Source organism: Salmo salar, chromosome ssa15 (assembly GCF_905237065.1).
Source record: "Salmo salar chromosome ssa15, Ssal_v3.1, whole genome shotgun sequence".
NCBI classification, from domain to species: Eukaryota; Metazoa; Chordata; class Actinopteri; order Salmoniformes; family Salmonidae; genus Salmo; species Salmo salar.
In genome coordinates, this window is record NC_059456.1 from 85,069,515 (window position 1) to 85,085,780 (window position 16,266).

General features: G+C 43.9%; 1 protein-coding gene across 6 annotated transcripts in view; it reads right to left on the reverse strand.

The window, feature by feature from the left end:
* Nucleotides 1-15,979, reverse strand: part of LOC106572415 (microphthalmia-associated transcription factor) — a 41,087-nt gene extending 25,108 nt beyond the window's left edge. For 3 of the 6 annotated variants that reach the window (XM_014146560.2, XM_014146559.2, XM_045696184.1), the window contains exon 1: nucleotides 15,754-15,979. In XM_014146560.2, coding sequence (XP_014002035.1) covers nucleotides 15,754-15,860 — 107 coding nt within the window. In that variant the 5' untranslated portion in view covers nucleotides 15,861-15,979. The remainder of the gene's footprint in view (nucleotides 1-15,753) is intronic. The other 3 variants (XM_014146564.2, XM_014146563.2, XM_014146562.2) reach the window with 1 other exon arrangement.
* Nucleotides 15,980-16,266: the final 287 nt, after the last annotated feature.

Consider the following 16,266-nt stretch of genomic DNA (forward strand, 5'->3'; position numbering starts at 1 on the left):
AAGAACACCATCCCAACCGTGAAGCACGGTGGTGGTAGCATCATGTTGTGGGGGTGCTTTGCTGCAGGAGGGACTGGTGCACTTCACAAAATAGATGGCATCATGAGGCAGGAAAATTATGTGGCTATATTTAAGCAATATCTCAAAACATCAGTCAGGAAGTTAAAGCTTGGTTGCAAATGGGTCTTCCAAATGGACGATGACCCCTGGCATACTTCCAAAGTTGTGGCAAAATGGCTTAAGGACAACAAAGCCAAGGTATTGGAGTGGCCATCAGAAAGCCCTGACATCAATCCCATAGAAAATTTGTGGGCAGAACTGAAAAAGCGTGTGCAAGCAAGGAGACCTACAAACCTGACTCAGTTACACCAGCTCTGTCAGGAGGAATGGGCCAAAGTTCACCCAACTTATTGTGGGAAGCTTGTGGAAGGCTACCCAAAACATTTGACCCAAGTCAATCAATTTAAAGGTTAACTGGTTAAAAGGTCATGTAAACTAAAACATTGACTACAGTAAGGAAAGAGACACATTAACACAGATAAAATGGACCATGACATAACTGTGAAGAACACTCACAGTGAGGAAAGACTCTGTATGCAGTGCTTTGGTTAAGTAAGACAAGTTAAGAGCGCTCGGGTCACAAATAAATACAATTTAGGTATAATTGTATCCGATGAGTTCTCAAAACATTAAGAACACCGTCCTAATACTGAGTTGCACCCCTCCTTTTGCCCTCAGAACAGCCTCAATTCGTTGGGGCATGGACTCTACAAGTTATCGAAAGCATCCACAGGGATGCTGGCACATGTTAACTCCAATACTTCCCACAGTTATGTCAAGTTGGCTAGATGTCCTTTGGGTGGTGGACCATTCTTGATACACACAGGAGACAGCTGAGTGTGACACAAAACCAGCGCACCTGGCACCTACTAACATACCCCGTTTAAAGGCACTTAAATATTTTGTCTTGCCCATTCACCCACTGAATGGCACACTTACACGATCCATGTCTCAATTGTCTCAAGGCTTCTTTAACCTGTCTCCTCCCCTTCATCTACACTGATTGAAGTGGATTTAACAAGTGACATCAATAAGGGATCATAGCTTTCATCTGGATTCACCTGGGCAGTCTATATCATGAAAGAGCAGGTGTTCTTAATGTTTTGTATACTCAGTGTATGTTATGCAAGGAAAACAAAACAGCAAGTTGCCAACTACCACAACAAATAATGGGGTTCTTTGTTGTCGTAGTTACGGGCAGAGAAGGTCCAGTTGGGATAATTTGAACTTGCCGGGTCCTATTTCTGTAATTAGGTTTAATGCTTTTCATGAGTCTCATCACTTGTTTACAGTAGTATGGCCTACTCCAGTCCAGCTTGCCTTCCTCTCTCTGCATGCTATGACTAGGACAGCACTCTGAAGCACATCAAAAAACAACCACACAGATTATTAATGTATTGCAGTAATATTGCTGCTGCTGCATACAGAATGGTGGGTGGCTATAATGTGTGATAAGTCGTGCCCTACTACAGGCATGCTCTTCAAATTATCCTTGACAGCAACAATGTGTTCTCTATTTGAAAATACACTATATATACAAAAGTATGTTGACACCCCTTCAAATTAGTGGATTCTACTATTTCAGCCACACCAATTGCTGACAGGTGTATAAAATCGAGCACACAACACTCACTACCGAGTTCCAAACTGCCTCTGGAAGCAACGTCAGTACAAGAACTGTTTGTCGGGAACTTCATAAAATGGGTTTCCATGGCCAAGCAGCCGCACACAAGCCTAAGATCACCATGTACAATGCCAAGCATCGGCTAGAGTGGTGTAAAGCTGGACGCCATTGGACTCTGGAGCAGTGGAAATGCGTTCTCTAGAGTGATGAATCACACTTTACCAACTGGCAGTCGAACGGACAAATCTGGGTTTGACGGATGCCAGGAGAATGCTACCTGCCCCAATGCATAGTGACAACTGTAGAGTTAGATGGAAGAGGAATAATGGTCCGGAGCTGTTTTTTATGATTCGGACTAGACCCCTTAGTTCCAGTGAAGGGAAATCTTAACGCTACAGCATACAATGACATTCTAGATGATTCTGTGCTTCCAATTTTTGTAGCGACAGTTTTGCTGAATGGAAGCAAGTCCCCACAGCAATGTTCCAACATCTAGAAGAAAGCCTTCCCAGAAGAGTAGAGGCTGTTACAGTAGCAAAGGGAGGACCAACTTCATATTAACGCCCATGATTTTGGAATGAGATGTTCGACAAGCAGGTGTCCACATACTCTTGGTAATGTAGTGGCTACCATAATGTTGTTTCTTCCTAGGTACTGGCCTTGCTAGGGAGTTTTTCCTAGCCACCGTGCTTCTACATCTGCATTGTTTGCTGTTTGGGGTTTTAGGCTGGGTTTCTGTACAGCACTTTGTGACATCAGCTGATGTAAAAAGGGCTTAATAAATACATTTGATTGATTGATAAAGAAAATCCTTTGCCAGTCTCACATCTGTTTACTCAGACTATCAGATCTAACTGGAATTATGGAGAAATGAAATTAACACCTTCGTGGCCACTGTCCAGTGAATGTGTTTAGAGCCAAAGTGGGAATAAGGATGCGGTCAGAGTGATTACGTAAGATTGGGTTGTGTAGTATCTCACTCCACTCTAGCACCTGTATGTGTCACTCAGACCCCATCAGATCCCCATCCTGGATCGGTAGAAAAACACCCTGGTCCTGACCTCCCTCTTTGGTATATGATATGGACTCCCAGAAACAGAACAGGACAGAGCGCTCCCTGAGACTTTGAGTGTCCCTTACAAAGGCCACATTGAGACCAGCACTGGATACTGGATGCTCATGTAAAAATCCATATCATAATGCAATGCAGTATGTACTTTCTGTGAATACACGTTACCATATATGTACTTCAATGCCTAGGCCAAGATGTGGCTTGGGAAGAGCATTGAACACAATAAAGACAACCTCTGCTCTTTGATATTCTTTAATTTCTAGGTCAAATGGGACTTGTAGGGAATCTATAAAACCAGTTCGGGGGCATGGAGTGCATGGTCACTGGAGGACAACTGGGACATCTCTGCTCCTTGAAAGCGTCATATACTCTACGTAGTGTTTGACTGCATGAATAGTGTATCCTTAACCGCTCAATGAGTCATCATATTACATAAACGGGAAGATCCATGGTGGAAAAAGGACGCAACATTGACAATTGACTTACAGACATTTTATTTGTAATTTTTTTTATTTAACCTTTATTTAACTAGGCAAGTCAGTTAAGAACAAATTCTTATTTACAATGACGGCCTACACCGGCCAAACTCGGATGACGCTGAGCCAATTGTGGGTTCGCCCTATGGGACTCTCCAACACGGCCGGTTGTGATACAGCCTGGATTCGAACCAGGGTGTCTGTAGTGACGCCTCTAGCACTGAGATGCAGCGCCACTCAGGAGCCCATGCCACATGCTTTGATGAGGTTCATGCTACATTGACACTTTACCTCTCATCCACATCTTTGACAGATGAAAGATACAGTATGCCAGGTATGTGACCATTGGACAGTGACTTTACATATTTTTTATTCATAATGTGACATGGAATATCTCTCTAAACTGTATCTACATTTTTGCTTTTAACTATGTCATTACTATTTTCATGTAAATTTCACCATTTAGTTCTCTGGCCCTACAAATGGTGCAGCACATACTTTGACCAATCCTGATTCTGGGCCTACAAGAAGCAAAATATATGAGCTGAGACGTGAACAAATCCTGTCAAGAAACGTGCAGAATATTGACAGTCTAATTAAAATGTGAAGCTGACTCCATGGGTTACCTTGCTAAAAAATCCCAGCAACAAACAACGCCAGGCCTGCTTTGCATTGGAGGTGACATATCCATTGCTAAATTTACAGAGCTAATTTACACCGCATAGAAGACAAGTTCCACCGTCTGTCTCACGTCTATATTAAGAACACACAGCTCTGGCTCTGACTCTGCAGGGGATCGTTCGGCTGTCTGTGCCAAAAGCTTTCTGAGACAGAAAGAAAGCGAAGTAACCTCTGTCAGTAAAAACAAGCTAATTCATGATGTTATCAACGTCATGATTTCAAATGAAGAAATCTGCATTTTACACCTATCAGGCCAGTCAGTCTATGTCTTATCTTTGGCCTTGCTTTACTGTAGTAGTCAGGGTGTGTAGCATTTGTTTGTTTTTTGCATTGTTTGTAACTTATTTTGTACATAATGTTGCTGCTACTGTCTCTTATGACCGAAAAGAGCTTCTGGTCATCAAAACAGCAATTACTCCGCTTGAACTGGAAGAAGAATTTTTCTTTAATGAGTCGGACGAAAGGGATTTACTCCAGACACCCGAACAGGCCCTCATCCTCGTCATTCGCAGGAGAAAGAGACTGAGGTTTTGCGGAAGGAGATCGGGGTGCCTTGTGAGGATCCGGCGACTAGTGGCTAATCTGCCTTTGTCATCGGTACTATTGGCCAACGTACAATCGCTTTATAATAAAGTGGATGAACTACAAGCACGTATATCCTACCAACGGGACATTAAAAACTGTAATATGTTATGTTTCATCGAGTTGTGGCTGAATAACGACATGAATAATATACAGCTGGTGGGTTACACACTGTATCGGCATGATAGAACAGCAGCTTCTGGTAAGACAAGGGGTGATGATCTATGTATATTTGTAAAGAACAGCTGGTGCACGATATCTAAGGAAGTCTCAACGTTTTGATCGCCTGAGGTAGAGTATCTCATGATAAGCTGTAGACCACACTATCTACCTACAGAGTTTTTATCTATATACTTCATAGCCTCTCTGGGCTAGGCGGGACGAATTCGTCCCACCTACGTAACAGCCAGTTGAAGCCTGTGGCACGATTTTCAAAACCTTAAAAATCATATTACTTCAATTTCTCAAACATATGACTATTTTACAGCTATTTAAAGACAAGACTCTCGTTAATCTAACCACACTGTCCGATTTCAAAAAGGCTTTACAACAAAAGCAAAACATTAGATTATGTCAGCAGAGTACCAAGCCAGAAATAATCAGACACCCATTTTTCAAGCTAGCATATAATGTCACAAAAACCCAGAAGACAGCTAAATGCAGCACTAACCTTTGATGATCTTCATCAGATGACAACCCTAGGACATTATGTTATACAATACATGCATGTTTTGTTCAATCAAGTTCATATTTATATCAAAAACCAGCTTTTTACATTAGCATGTGACGTTCAGAACTAGCATACCCCCCGCAAACTTCCGGGGAATTCGCTAACATTTTACTAAATTACTCACGATAAATGTTCACAAAAAGCATAACAATTATTTTAAGAATTATAGATACAGACCTCCTCTATGCACTCGATATGTCCGATTTTAAAATAGCTTTTTGGTGTAAGCACATTTTGCAATATTCTAAGTACATAGCCCAGGCATCACGGGCTAGCTATTTAGACACCTGGCAAGTTTAGCACTCACCATAATCATATTTACTATTATAAAAGTTTGATTACCTTTTGTTGTCTTCGTCAGAATGCACTCCCAGGACTGCTACTTCAATAACAAATGTTGGCTTGGTCCAAAATAATCCATCGTTATATCCGAATAGCGGCGTTTTGTTCGTGCGTCCCAGACACTATCTGAAATGGTAAATCAGGGTTGCGCGCATGGCGCAATTCGTGACAAAAAAAATCTAAATATTCCATTACCGTACTTTGAAGCATGTCAACCGCTGTTTAAAATCCATTTTTATGCCATTTTTCTCGTAAAAAAGCGATAATATTCCGACCGGGAATGTCCATTTAGCTAAACAGAGGAAAGTAAACAAAGCTTTCGGTCGACGCGGGCACGAGCCTGAGTCTCACAGTACTGTAACCAGCCACTACCCAAACGCGCTACTTTTTTTCAGCCAGAGAATGCAAAGCCACGATTCAGCTTTTTACCGCCTTCTGAGACCCTATGGCAGCCGTAGGAAGTGTCACGGGACAGCTAAGATCCTCACTCTTCAATAAACAGAGACAAGAAGAACGACACCTTGTCAGACAGGCCACTTCCTGAATGAAACCTTCTCACATTTTTGCCTGCCAAATGAGTTCTGTTATACTCACAGACACCATTCAAACAGTTTTAGAAACTTTAGGGTGTTTTCTATCCATATGTAATAAGTATATGCATATTCTAGTTACTGGGTAGGAGTGGTAACCAGATTAAATCGGGTACGTTTTTTATCCGGCGGTGTAAATACTGCCCCCTAGCCCTAACAGGTTCATAGCTGTCTATTTACCACCACAAACCAATGCTGGCACTAAGACCGCACTCAATGAGCTGTATACGGCCATAAGCAAACAGGAAAACGCTTATCCTGAGGCAGCACTCCTAGTGGCCGGGGACTTTAATGAAGGAAAACGTACATCCGTTTTACCTCATTTCTACTAACATGTTAAATGTGCAATCAGAAGGATAAAACTCCAGACCGCCTTTACTCCACACACAGAGACGCGTACTAAGCTCAGATGAAGCAGATGCTAAGCTACAGGACTGTTTTGCTAGCACAGACTGGAAAATGTTCCGGGATTCTTCTGATGGCATTGAGGAGTTCACCACATCAGTCACTGGCTTCATCAATAAGTGCATCGATGACGTCGTCCCCACAGTGACTGTACGTACATACCCCAACCAGAAGCCATGGATTACAGGCAACATCCGCACTGAGCTAAAGGGTAGAGCTGCCGCTTTCAACAAGCGGGACTCTAACCCGGAAGCTTATAAGAACCATCAAACAGGCAAAGCAATACAGGACTAAGGTTGAATTGTTCTACACCTGTTCTGATGCTCGTCTTATGTGGCAGGGTTTGCAAACTATTACAGACTACAAAGGGAAACACATCAGAGAGCTGCCCAGTGACACAAGCCCACCAGACGAGCTAAATTACTTCTATGCTCACTTCGAGGCAAGCAACACTGAAACATGCATGAGAGCATCAGCTGTTCTGGACGACTGTGTGATCACACTCTCCGCAGCCGATGTGAGTAAGACCTTTAAACAGGTCAACATTCACAAGGCCGCAGGGCCAGACGGATGACCAGGACGTGTACTCCGAGCATGTGCTGACCAATTGGCAAGTATCTTCACTGACATTTTCAATCTCTCCCTGTCTGAGTCTGTAATACCAACATGTTTCAAGCAAACCACCATAGTCTCTGTTCCCAAGAACACTAAGGTAACCTGCCTAAATAACTACCGACCCATAACACTCACGTCTGTAACCATGAAGTGCTTTGAAAGGCTGGTCATGACTCACATCAACACCATTATCCCAGAAACTCTAGACCCACTCAATTTGCATACCGCCCCAACAGATCCACAGATGATGCAATCTCTATTGCATGCCACACTGCCCTTTCACACCTGGACAAAAGGAACACCTATGTGAGAATGCTATTCATTGACTACAGCTCAGCGTTCAATACCATATTGCCCTCAACGCTCATCACTAAGCTAAGGACCCTGGGACTAAACACCTCCTTCTGCAACTGGATCCTGGACTTCCTGACGGGCCACCCCAGGTGGTAAGGGTAGGTAACAACACATCCGCCTCGCTGATCCTCAACACGGGGGTGCGTGCACAGTCCCCTCCTGTACTCCCTGTTCACTTGTGACTGCACGGCCAGGCACGACTCAAACACCATCATTAAGTTTGCCGATGACAAAACAGTGGTAGGCCTGATCACCAACAACGACGAGACAGTCTATAGAGAGGAGGTCAGAAACCTGACCATGTGGTGCAAGGTCAACAACCTCTCCCTCAAAGGGATCAAGACAAAGGAGATGATCGTGGACTACAGGAAAAGGAGGACCGAGCACGCCCCTATTCTCATCGACAGAGCTGAAGTGGAGCAAGTTGAGAGCTTCAAGTTCCTTGGCGTCCACATCAACAACAAACTAACATGGTCCAAGCACACCAAGACAGTCGTGAAGAGGGCAGGACAAAACCTATTCCCCCTCAGGAGACTGAAAAGATTTGGCATGGGTCCTCAGATCCTCAAAAGGTTTTACAGCTGCACTATCGAGAGCATCCTGACAGGTTGCATCACTGCCTGGTATGGCAACTGCTTGGCCTCCAACCGCAAGGCACTACAAAGGGTAGTGCGTATGGCCCAGCACATCACTGGGGACAAGCTTCCTGACATCCAAGACCTTTATGCCAGGCGGTGTCAGAGGAATGCCCTAAAAATTGTCAAAGACTCCAGCCACCCTAGTCATTGACTGTTCTCTCTGCTACTGCACGGCAAGCGGTACTGGAGCGCCAAGTGTAGGTCCAAACAGCTTCTACCACCAAGCAATAAGACACCTGAACATCTACTCAAATGGCTAGCCAGACTATTTGTATTGACCCCCCCCCTTTGACGCTGCTGCTACTCTCTGTTATTATCTATGCATAGTCACTTTAATAACGCTACCTACATGTACATATTACCTCAATTACCTCGACTAACCGGTGCCCCCGCACATTGACTCGGTACCGGTACCCCCTGTATATAGCTTCGCTATTGTTATTTTACTGCTGCTCTTTAATATTTGTTACTTTTATTTCTTTTTTTTTAGGTATTTTTCTTAAAACTGCATTGTTGATTAAGGGCTTCTAAGTAAGCATTTCACTGTAAGGTCCTGTTGTATTCGGCACATTGTCACATCCTGACCAGCAGAGGGAGCAATTGGATTAGTTTTGGTCAGGATGTGGCAGGGTTTTTGTGTGTGTGAATGGTTGTGTTGGTGATTAGGACTCCCAATTGAAGGCAGGTGTGTTGAGTTGCCTTTGATTGGGAGTCCTATATAGGAGTGTGTGTTTTTCTTTGGGGTTGTTGGTAATTGTTTCTGTTCAGTGTGTTATGCTGTCAGTACTTTTGAGCTGTCGTTATTTTCTTGTTTTGTAGTGTTCCAGTGATCTTTTTTTGAATTAAATGATGCTGAACACTAACTCTGCTGCATTTTGGTCCACTTCTTCTCTCCATGATGACAGTTGTGACAGAATTACCCACCAAACCAGGACCAAGCAGCAGAGGAACGAGGAGGAAGGATGGACGTGGGCAGAGATAAGGAGGAGCGTTTCCAGGGCGATGGAAGAGTTTAGTAAACTCGAGAGGCAGCCCCAATAAAAAAAAAATTGGGGGGGGGCACAAGGGCAGTTTTGCGGGGCAAGAATGGAGCCCCAGGCCAGCTCCCCGCACTAGCATGGAGGTGCGTGTCTCCAGGCTGGCACGTCCAGTACCAGCCCCACGCATCAGGCGTCTAGTGTGTCAGCCCAGCCTCGCCAGTCAGGAGTCGCCAGAGCTGCCTGCCAGTCAGGAGTCGCCAGAGCTGCCTGCCAGTCAGGAGTCGCCAGAGCTGCCTGCCAGTCAGGAGTCGCCAGAGCTGCCTGCCAGTCAGGAGTCGCCAGAGCGGCCTGCCAGTCAGGAGTCGCCAGAGCGGCCTGCCAGTCAGGAGTCGCCAGAGCGGCCTGCCAGTCAGGAGTCGCCAGAGCGGCCTGCCAGTCAGGAGTCGCCAGAGCGGCCTGCCAGTCAGGAGTCGCCAGAGCGGCTTGCCAGTCAGGAGTCACCAGAGCGGCCTGCCAGTCAGGAGTCGCCAGAGCGGCCTGCCAGTCAGGAGTCGCCAGAGCGGCCCGACTGCCCGGGTCTGCCAGAGCGGCCCGACTGCCCGGGTCTGCCAGAGCGGCCCGACTGCCCGGGTCTGCCAGAGCGGCCCGACTGCCCGGGTCTGCCAGAGCGGCCCGCCTGCCCTCCGGCCCAGCCCGAGGGGCCCGCCTGCCCTCCGGCACAGCCCGAGTGGTCCGTCTGCCAGGGTCAGCCCGAGTGGCCCGTCTGCCCGGCGCAGCTATCGGCACCACCAAAGTGGGCGACGCCGAAGGTGGAGAGAGGTCCACGTCCCGCACCTGAGCCACCTCCAGGATAGGTGGGTTGGGGAGGGAGGGTGTAGCACAGTGCCGTCGTTGACAGCAGCCACCCTCCCTTCCCTCCCTTATTGTTTAGGGGTTATTGTTTATTGGTTTTGTTGGGGTATTGGGGATTTTTTGTTGTGTTTTCTTTTTGTAAGGTGCATTACGGGGTCTGCACCTTGAGGGGGAGTACTGTCACATCCTGACCAGCAGAGGGAGCAATTGGATTCGTTTTGGTCAGGATGTGGCAGGGTTTTTGTGTGTGTGAATGGTTATGTTGGTGATTAGGACTCCCAATTGAAGGCAGGTGTGTTGAGTTGCCTTTGATTGGGAGTCCTATATAGGAGTGTGTGTTTTTCTTTGGGGTTGTGGGTAATTGTTTCTGTTCAGTGTGTTATGCTGTCAGTACTGTTGAGCTGTTGTTATTTTCTTGTTTTGTAGTGTTCCAGTGATCTTTTTTTGAATTAAATGATGCTGAACACTAACTCTGCTGCATTTTGGTCCACTTCTTCTCTCCATGATGACAGTTGTGACACACATGTTAAAAATACAATTTTATTTTATTTTGATCAAACTAATGAACCATAGTGTCATAACCACAAGGGTATGTAAGGATACGCATGGTTAAAACGACTGCACTCAATGTTTGGCTTTCTGTCATGGTTGCAAAGCCATTAGGATGCACTGCTTTTAGCAGGGCATTCTCAGGTTCAGAGGAAAAGCAGAAAAGTGTTTTAATTCATGCATGTCAGATAATTTTGGAGACACATAGAAGTCACAATAAAAAAATGAAATTAAATCACAACTTAAAGCATCTGCTACAGCAAGCCCATATAGTGTTGATTTAGTATCAATGTAATGAAATGAACTAATGAAGATTTTGTTTTTTGTTTTTTAACCAGGTAGGCAAGTTGAGAACAAGTTCTCATTTACAATTGCGACCTGGCCAAGATAAAGCAAGCAGTTTGACACATACAACAACACAGAGTTACCCATGGAGTAAAACAATCATACAGTCGGTAATATAGTAGAAAAATAAGTCTATATACAAAGTGAGCAAATGAGGTGCCATAAGGGAGGTAAAGGCAAAAAAGGCCATGGTGGCGAAGTAAATACAATATAGCAAGTAAAACACTGGAATGGTAGATTTGCAGTGGAAGAAAGTGCAAAATAGAAATAGAAATAATGGGGTGCAAAGGAGCAAAATAAATAAATAAAGTAGGGGAAGCGGTAGTTGTTTGGGCTAAATTATAGATGGGCTATGTACAGGGGCAGTAATCTGTGAGCTGCTCTGACAGCTGGTGCTTAAAGCTAGTGAGGCAGATAAGTGTTTCCAGTTTTAGAGATTTTTGTAGTTCTTTCCAGTCATTGGCAGCAGAGAACTGGAAGGAGAGGCGGCCGATGGAGGAATTGGCTTTGGGGTGACCAGAGAGATATACCTGCTGGAGCGCGTGCTACAGGTGGGTGCTGCTATGGTGACCAGTGAGCTGAGACACGGGGGAACTTTACCTAGCAGGGTCTTGTAGATGACCTGGAGCCAGTGGGATTGGGTATGAGTATGAAGCGAAGGCCAGCCAACGAGAGCGTACAGGTCGCAGTGCCATCTGACAAAACAGATGGCACTGTGATAGACTGCATCCAATTTATTGAGTAGGGTATTGGAGGCTATTTTGTAAATGACATCGCCGAAGTCGAGGATCGGTAAGATGGTCAGTTTTACGAGGGTATGTTTGGCAGCATGAGTGAAAGATGCTTTGTTGCGAAATAGGAAGCCAATTATAGATTTAACTTTGGATTGGAGATGTTTGATGTGAGTCTGGAAGGAGAGTTTACAGTCTAACCAGACACCTAGGTATTTGTAGTTGTCCACATATTCTAAGTCAGAACCGTCCAGAGTAGTAATGCTGGACGGGCGGGCAGGTGCAGGCAGCGATCAGTTGAAGAGCATGCATTTAGTTTTACTTGTATTTAAGAGCAGTTGGAGGCCACAGAAGGAGAGTTGTATGGCATTGAAGCTCATCTAGTTAACACAGTGTCCAAAGAAGGGCCAGAAGTATACAGAATGGTGTCGTCTGCGTAGAGGTGGATCAGAGACTCACCAGCAGCAAGAGCGACATCATTGATGTATACAGAGAAAAGAGTCGGCCAAAGAATTGAACCCTGTGGCACCCCCATAGAGACTGCCAGAGGCCCGGACAACAGGCCTTCCGATTTGACACACTGAACTCTATCAGAAAAGTAGTTGGTGAACCAGGCGAGGCAATCATTTGAGAAACTGAGGCTGTTGAGTCTGCCAATGAGGATGTGGTGATTGACAGAGTCGAAAGCCTTGGCCAGGTCAATGAATACGGCTGCACAGTATTGTTTCTTATCGATGGCGGTTAAGATATCGTTTAGGACCTTGAGCGTGGCTGAGGTGCACCCATGACCAGCTCTGAAACCAGATTGCATAGCGGAGAAGGTGCGGTGGGATTCAAAATGGTCGGTAATCTGTTTGTTGACTTGGCTTTCGAAGACTTTAGAGAGGCAGGGTAGGATAGATATAGGTCTGTAGCAGTTTGGGTCAAGAGTGTCCCCCCCTTTGAAGAGGGGGATGACCGCAGCTGCTTTCCAATCTTTGGGAATCTCAGATAACACGAAAGAGAGGTTGAACAGGCTGGTAATAGGGGTTGCAACAATTTCGGCAGAAAATTTTAGAAAGAAAGGGTCCAGATTGTCTAGCCCGGCTGATTTGTAGGGGTCCAGATTTTGCAGCTCTTTCGGAACATCAGCTGACTGGATTTGGGAGAAGGAGAAATGGGGAAGGCTTGGGCGAGTTGTAGTGGGGGGTGCAGTGCTGTTGACCGGGGTAGGGGTAGCCAGGTGGAAAGCATGGCCAGCCGTAGAAAAATGCTTATTGAAATTCTCAATTATAGTGGATTTATCGGTGGTGACAGAGTTTCCTATCCTCAGTGCAGTGGGCAGCTGGGAGGAGGTTTTAAATTATGAATTACGTTAAAGGGCTGCACAAGATGGTGATTGCTCTCTCGCTCTCTCTGACATTTAGGTGGAATTTTGGGAAAAATAAAAGCAAAAAACTCCACAGCAATGTTTCATTGCAAAAAATATCGAACAAATTGCTGACAAAATCCCAAGTTCCGGAAAGGAAATACCAAGGCATCGGATTAATGAACTGATATACAAAACAACAATTGACGGATCCATCCGTTCTTTTCCATTTAAACTACTATATAAAATTCTCACCACAAAAAGAATGCTCAATATATGGGACAGATCCTCTGTCCAGTATCTGTGTTATTTTGTTAATCTTAATATTTTCTTTTTATTGGCCAGTCTGAGATATGGCTTTTTCTTTACAACTCTGCCTAGAAGGCCAGCATCCCGGAGTCGCTTCTTCACTGTTGATGTTGAGACTGGTGTTTTGTGGGTGCTATTTAATAAAGCTGCCATTTGAGGACTTGATAGGCGTCTGTTTCTCAAACTAGACACTAATGTACTTGTCCTCTTGCTCAGTTGTGCACCGGGGCCTCCCACTCCTCTATCTATTCTGGTTAGAGACAGTTTGCGCTGTTCTGTGAAGGGAGTAGTACACAGCATTGTACGAGATCTTCAGTTTCTTGGCAATTTCTCGCATGGAATAGCCTTCATTTCTCAGAGCAAGAATAGACTGATGAGTTTCAGAAGAAAGGTCTTTGTTTCTGGCCATTTTGAGCCTGTAATCGAACCCACAAATGATGATGCTCCAGATACTCAACTAGTCTAAAGGCCAGTTTTATTGCTTCTTTAATCAGAACAACAGTTTCAGCTGTTCTAAAATAATTGAGAAAGGGTTTTCTAATGATCAATTAGCCTTTTAAAATGATAAACTTGGATCAGCTAACACAACGTGCCATTGGAAAATAGGTGTGATGGTTGCTGATAATGGGCCTCTGTACACCTATGTAGATATTCCATAAAAAATCTGCCATTTCCAGCTACTATAGTCATTTACAACATTAACAATGACTACACTGTATTTCTGATCAATTTTATGTTATTTTAATGGACAAAATATGTGCTTTTCTTTAAAAAAACAAGGACGTTTGTAAGTGCCCCTAAACTTTTGAACGGTAGTGTATATAAAATATATATACTAAAGAAGGGGATTAGAAATGATGCAGGTAATGTTATTTGATAGACTTCAATTCTATCTGATCATTTCATAGCTGATCTATCCCCTAAAAAAAGAAGTGGGAAAAAAAGATCCAGAAAGGAAAGACTGATTGGGTCCACCACAAGTATGCTATAGGAAATCTAGACACAGAAGAGCACTGTCATGTTTAGAAAGGTCACATGCCTCCACCACTAAGCACAATAATGAAGTCATACATAATTAACAGACGAAAAGAGACAATATTGCTTTGAACTACTTCCTGGCAATAGGCATGCAGCCAAGCACACAGTATTGACAGGCATTTTAGACCATTGCTCAATGTAACGCTTGTCTCAGTCAATCAAGCTTCACAGTCGGCAACCCCATGAACTACGCAATTACACAGAAGGCAATATTATGGTATAAGGACTTAAATGTATAACAGTGGAGGCTGCTGAGGGGAGGACGGCTCATAATAATGACTGGAATGGAGTCAATGGAATGGTATCAAACACATGGAAACCTCATCTTTGATGTTTTTGATACCACGCCATTGACTCCATTCCAGACATTATTATGAGCCGTCATCCCCTCAGCAGACCCCACTGATGCATAAGTCTTTAGAATAGAAAAGTCCCAGTTATTTGTACATTCTAATCTTACACAGAGAGACATAACCAAAGTGACAACAATTCAGCGGAGGCCTGGACCCCAGGCGGCAAAAGGGGGTAAAAGGTCATGTCCAGCGAACAGACCTGACTCAGCTCCCTGCTCTTTATTCAGCGCTAGGGACAGAGGACACAATATGGATGCAAATAGCTCTTTATTAAGTCATTTGTCAACTGTTTAGGAAAGTATCTATACATTTTCCTTTATGTAGTTCAATAAGCTATATTGGAAAGTAACATGGCTCCTACAATATTTATTTACTTAATTTTAGAATCTATAACACATTTTCTTACTAGGTCTCTATTGATATATTGATATCAATAATATTAAGAATTCACTGAGCACTAGAAATATCCCTACAGCTGATGCACAAACTGACACACCAGTGAAATGTGACACACATTTGAACACACATTACAACACCATTTAACATGACATTTTTTCTTGATATTGTAATGACATTTACAATGCATGAAATATATTTATTTCAAAAGAAAATGCATTTAGACTATACATGTGGAAAAGAACTATGGCAGCGGAATAAACTGAAGGAAGTTCACCATGGAGTGGAGTTTAGTTCGCTATGGTAATCACAGTGAAGAAGACATCATAGTTTACTCCCTGGTATGGCTGTTCAAAATACACAAACAAACTGTATTCTTCACAAGCTAATATTTGAAGTTGCATGTTAACAAGACAACACCCAAGTGTTGCATAACTAAATGTGCAATATAGAAGAGACATAAGGAATGGGAAGCAAACAAATCCCTCCTAGAAAGTCCTCAATAGGATAGGACAGTTTGCTATAGGATAACATCCTTGTGGAATCGCCTTCATTGGAAATAATGTAATTATACCCACACAAAAAAAAACATTTCCACAATAATTAAAACTTTTGCAAACATCCCTCGAATATCAAATTCCTCTTTACCGCATAAAATAGCAGTGCACAGTCAAAACACTGACCTGTTTTTTTTCAAGGGCTGACTCTTCAATTCATAATACGTTTTTGGTTCCTCTTGAAACTCTTCTCCAACCTCGAAGTCGGGAACTATACCCGATTCCGCTTGCATACTTGCGGCTGTCAACTTCTTGGTAATTTCAAATGATAAAGAAACGAACGATGTTATGGCCACCTCTCTAAAACACTCGCTGTAACAGCCACTGAAAGCGCAAACCCGTCTTGCTCCAAGACCCAGCGCGCAAACAACGCAAAAAATATGTAGTTCTGTAGAGCAGGGAATGACGCTCGTAGCAATGGGAGTTTGTGGTATGGAAAACTACAAGCACCATAAGCCACACGTTTGGTGTTTTGATCTGTCAATGTCAGCAGCTTTTTCATTGGTCGCAACATCCGATGGGATTTTACCACATTTTACCTTCAAATCTGCTCAGGTAAATTACCATAGCAGGCTACATTGTTTCAATGTACAAATATCAGTATTCGTTCTTAAAAATAATAGCCTTATTAACAGCTCC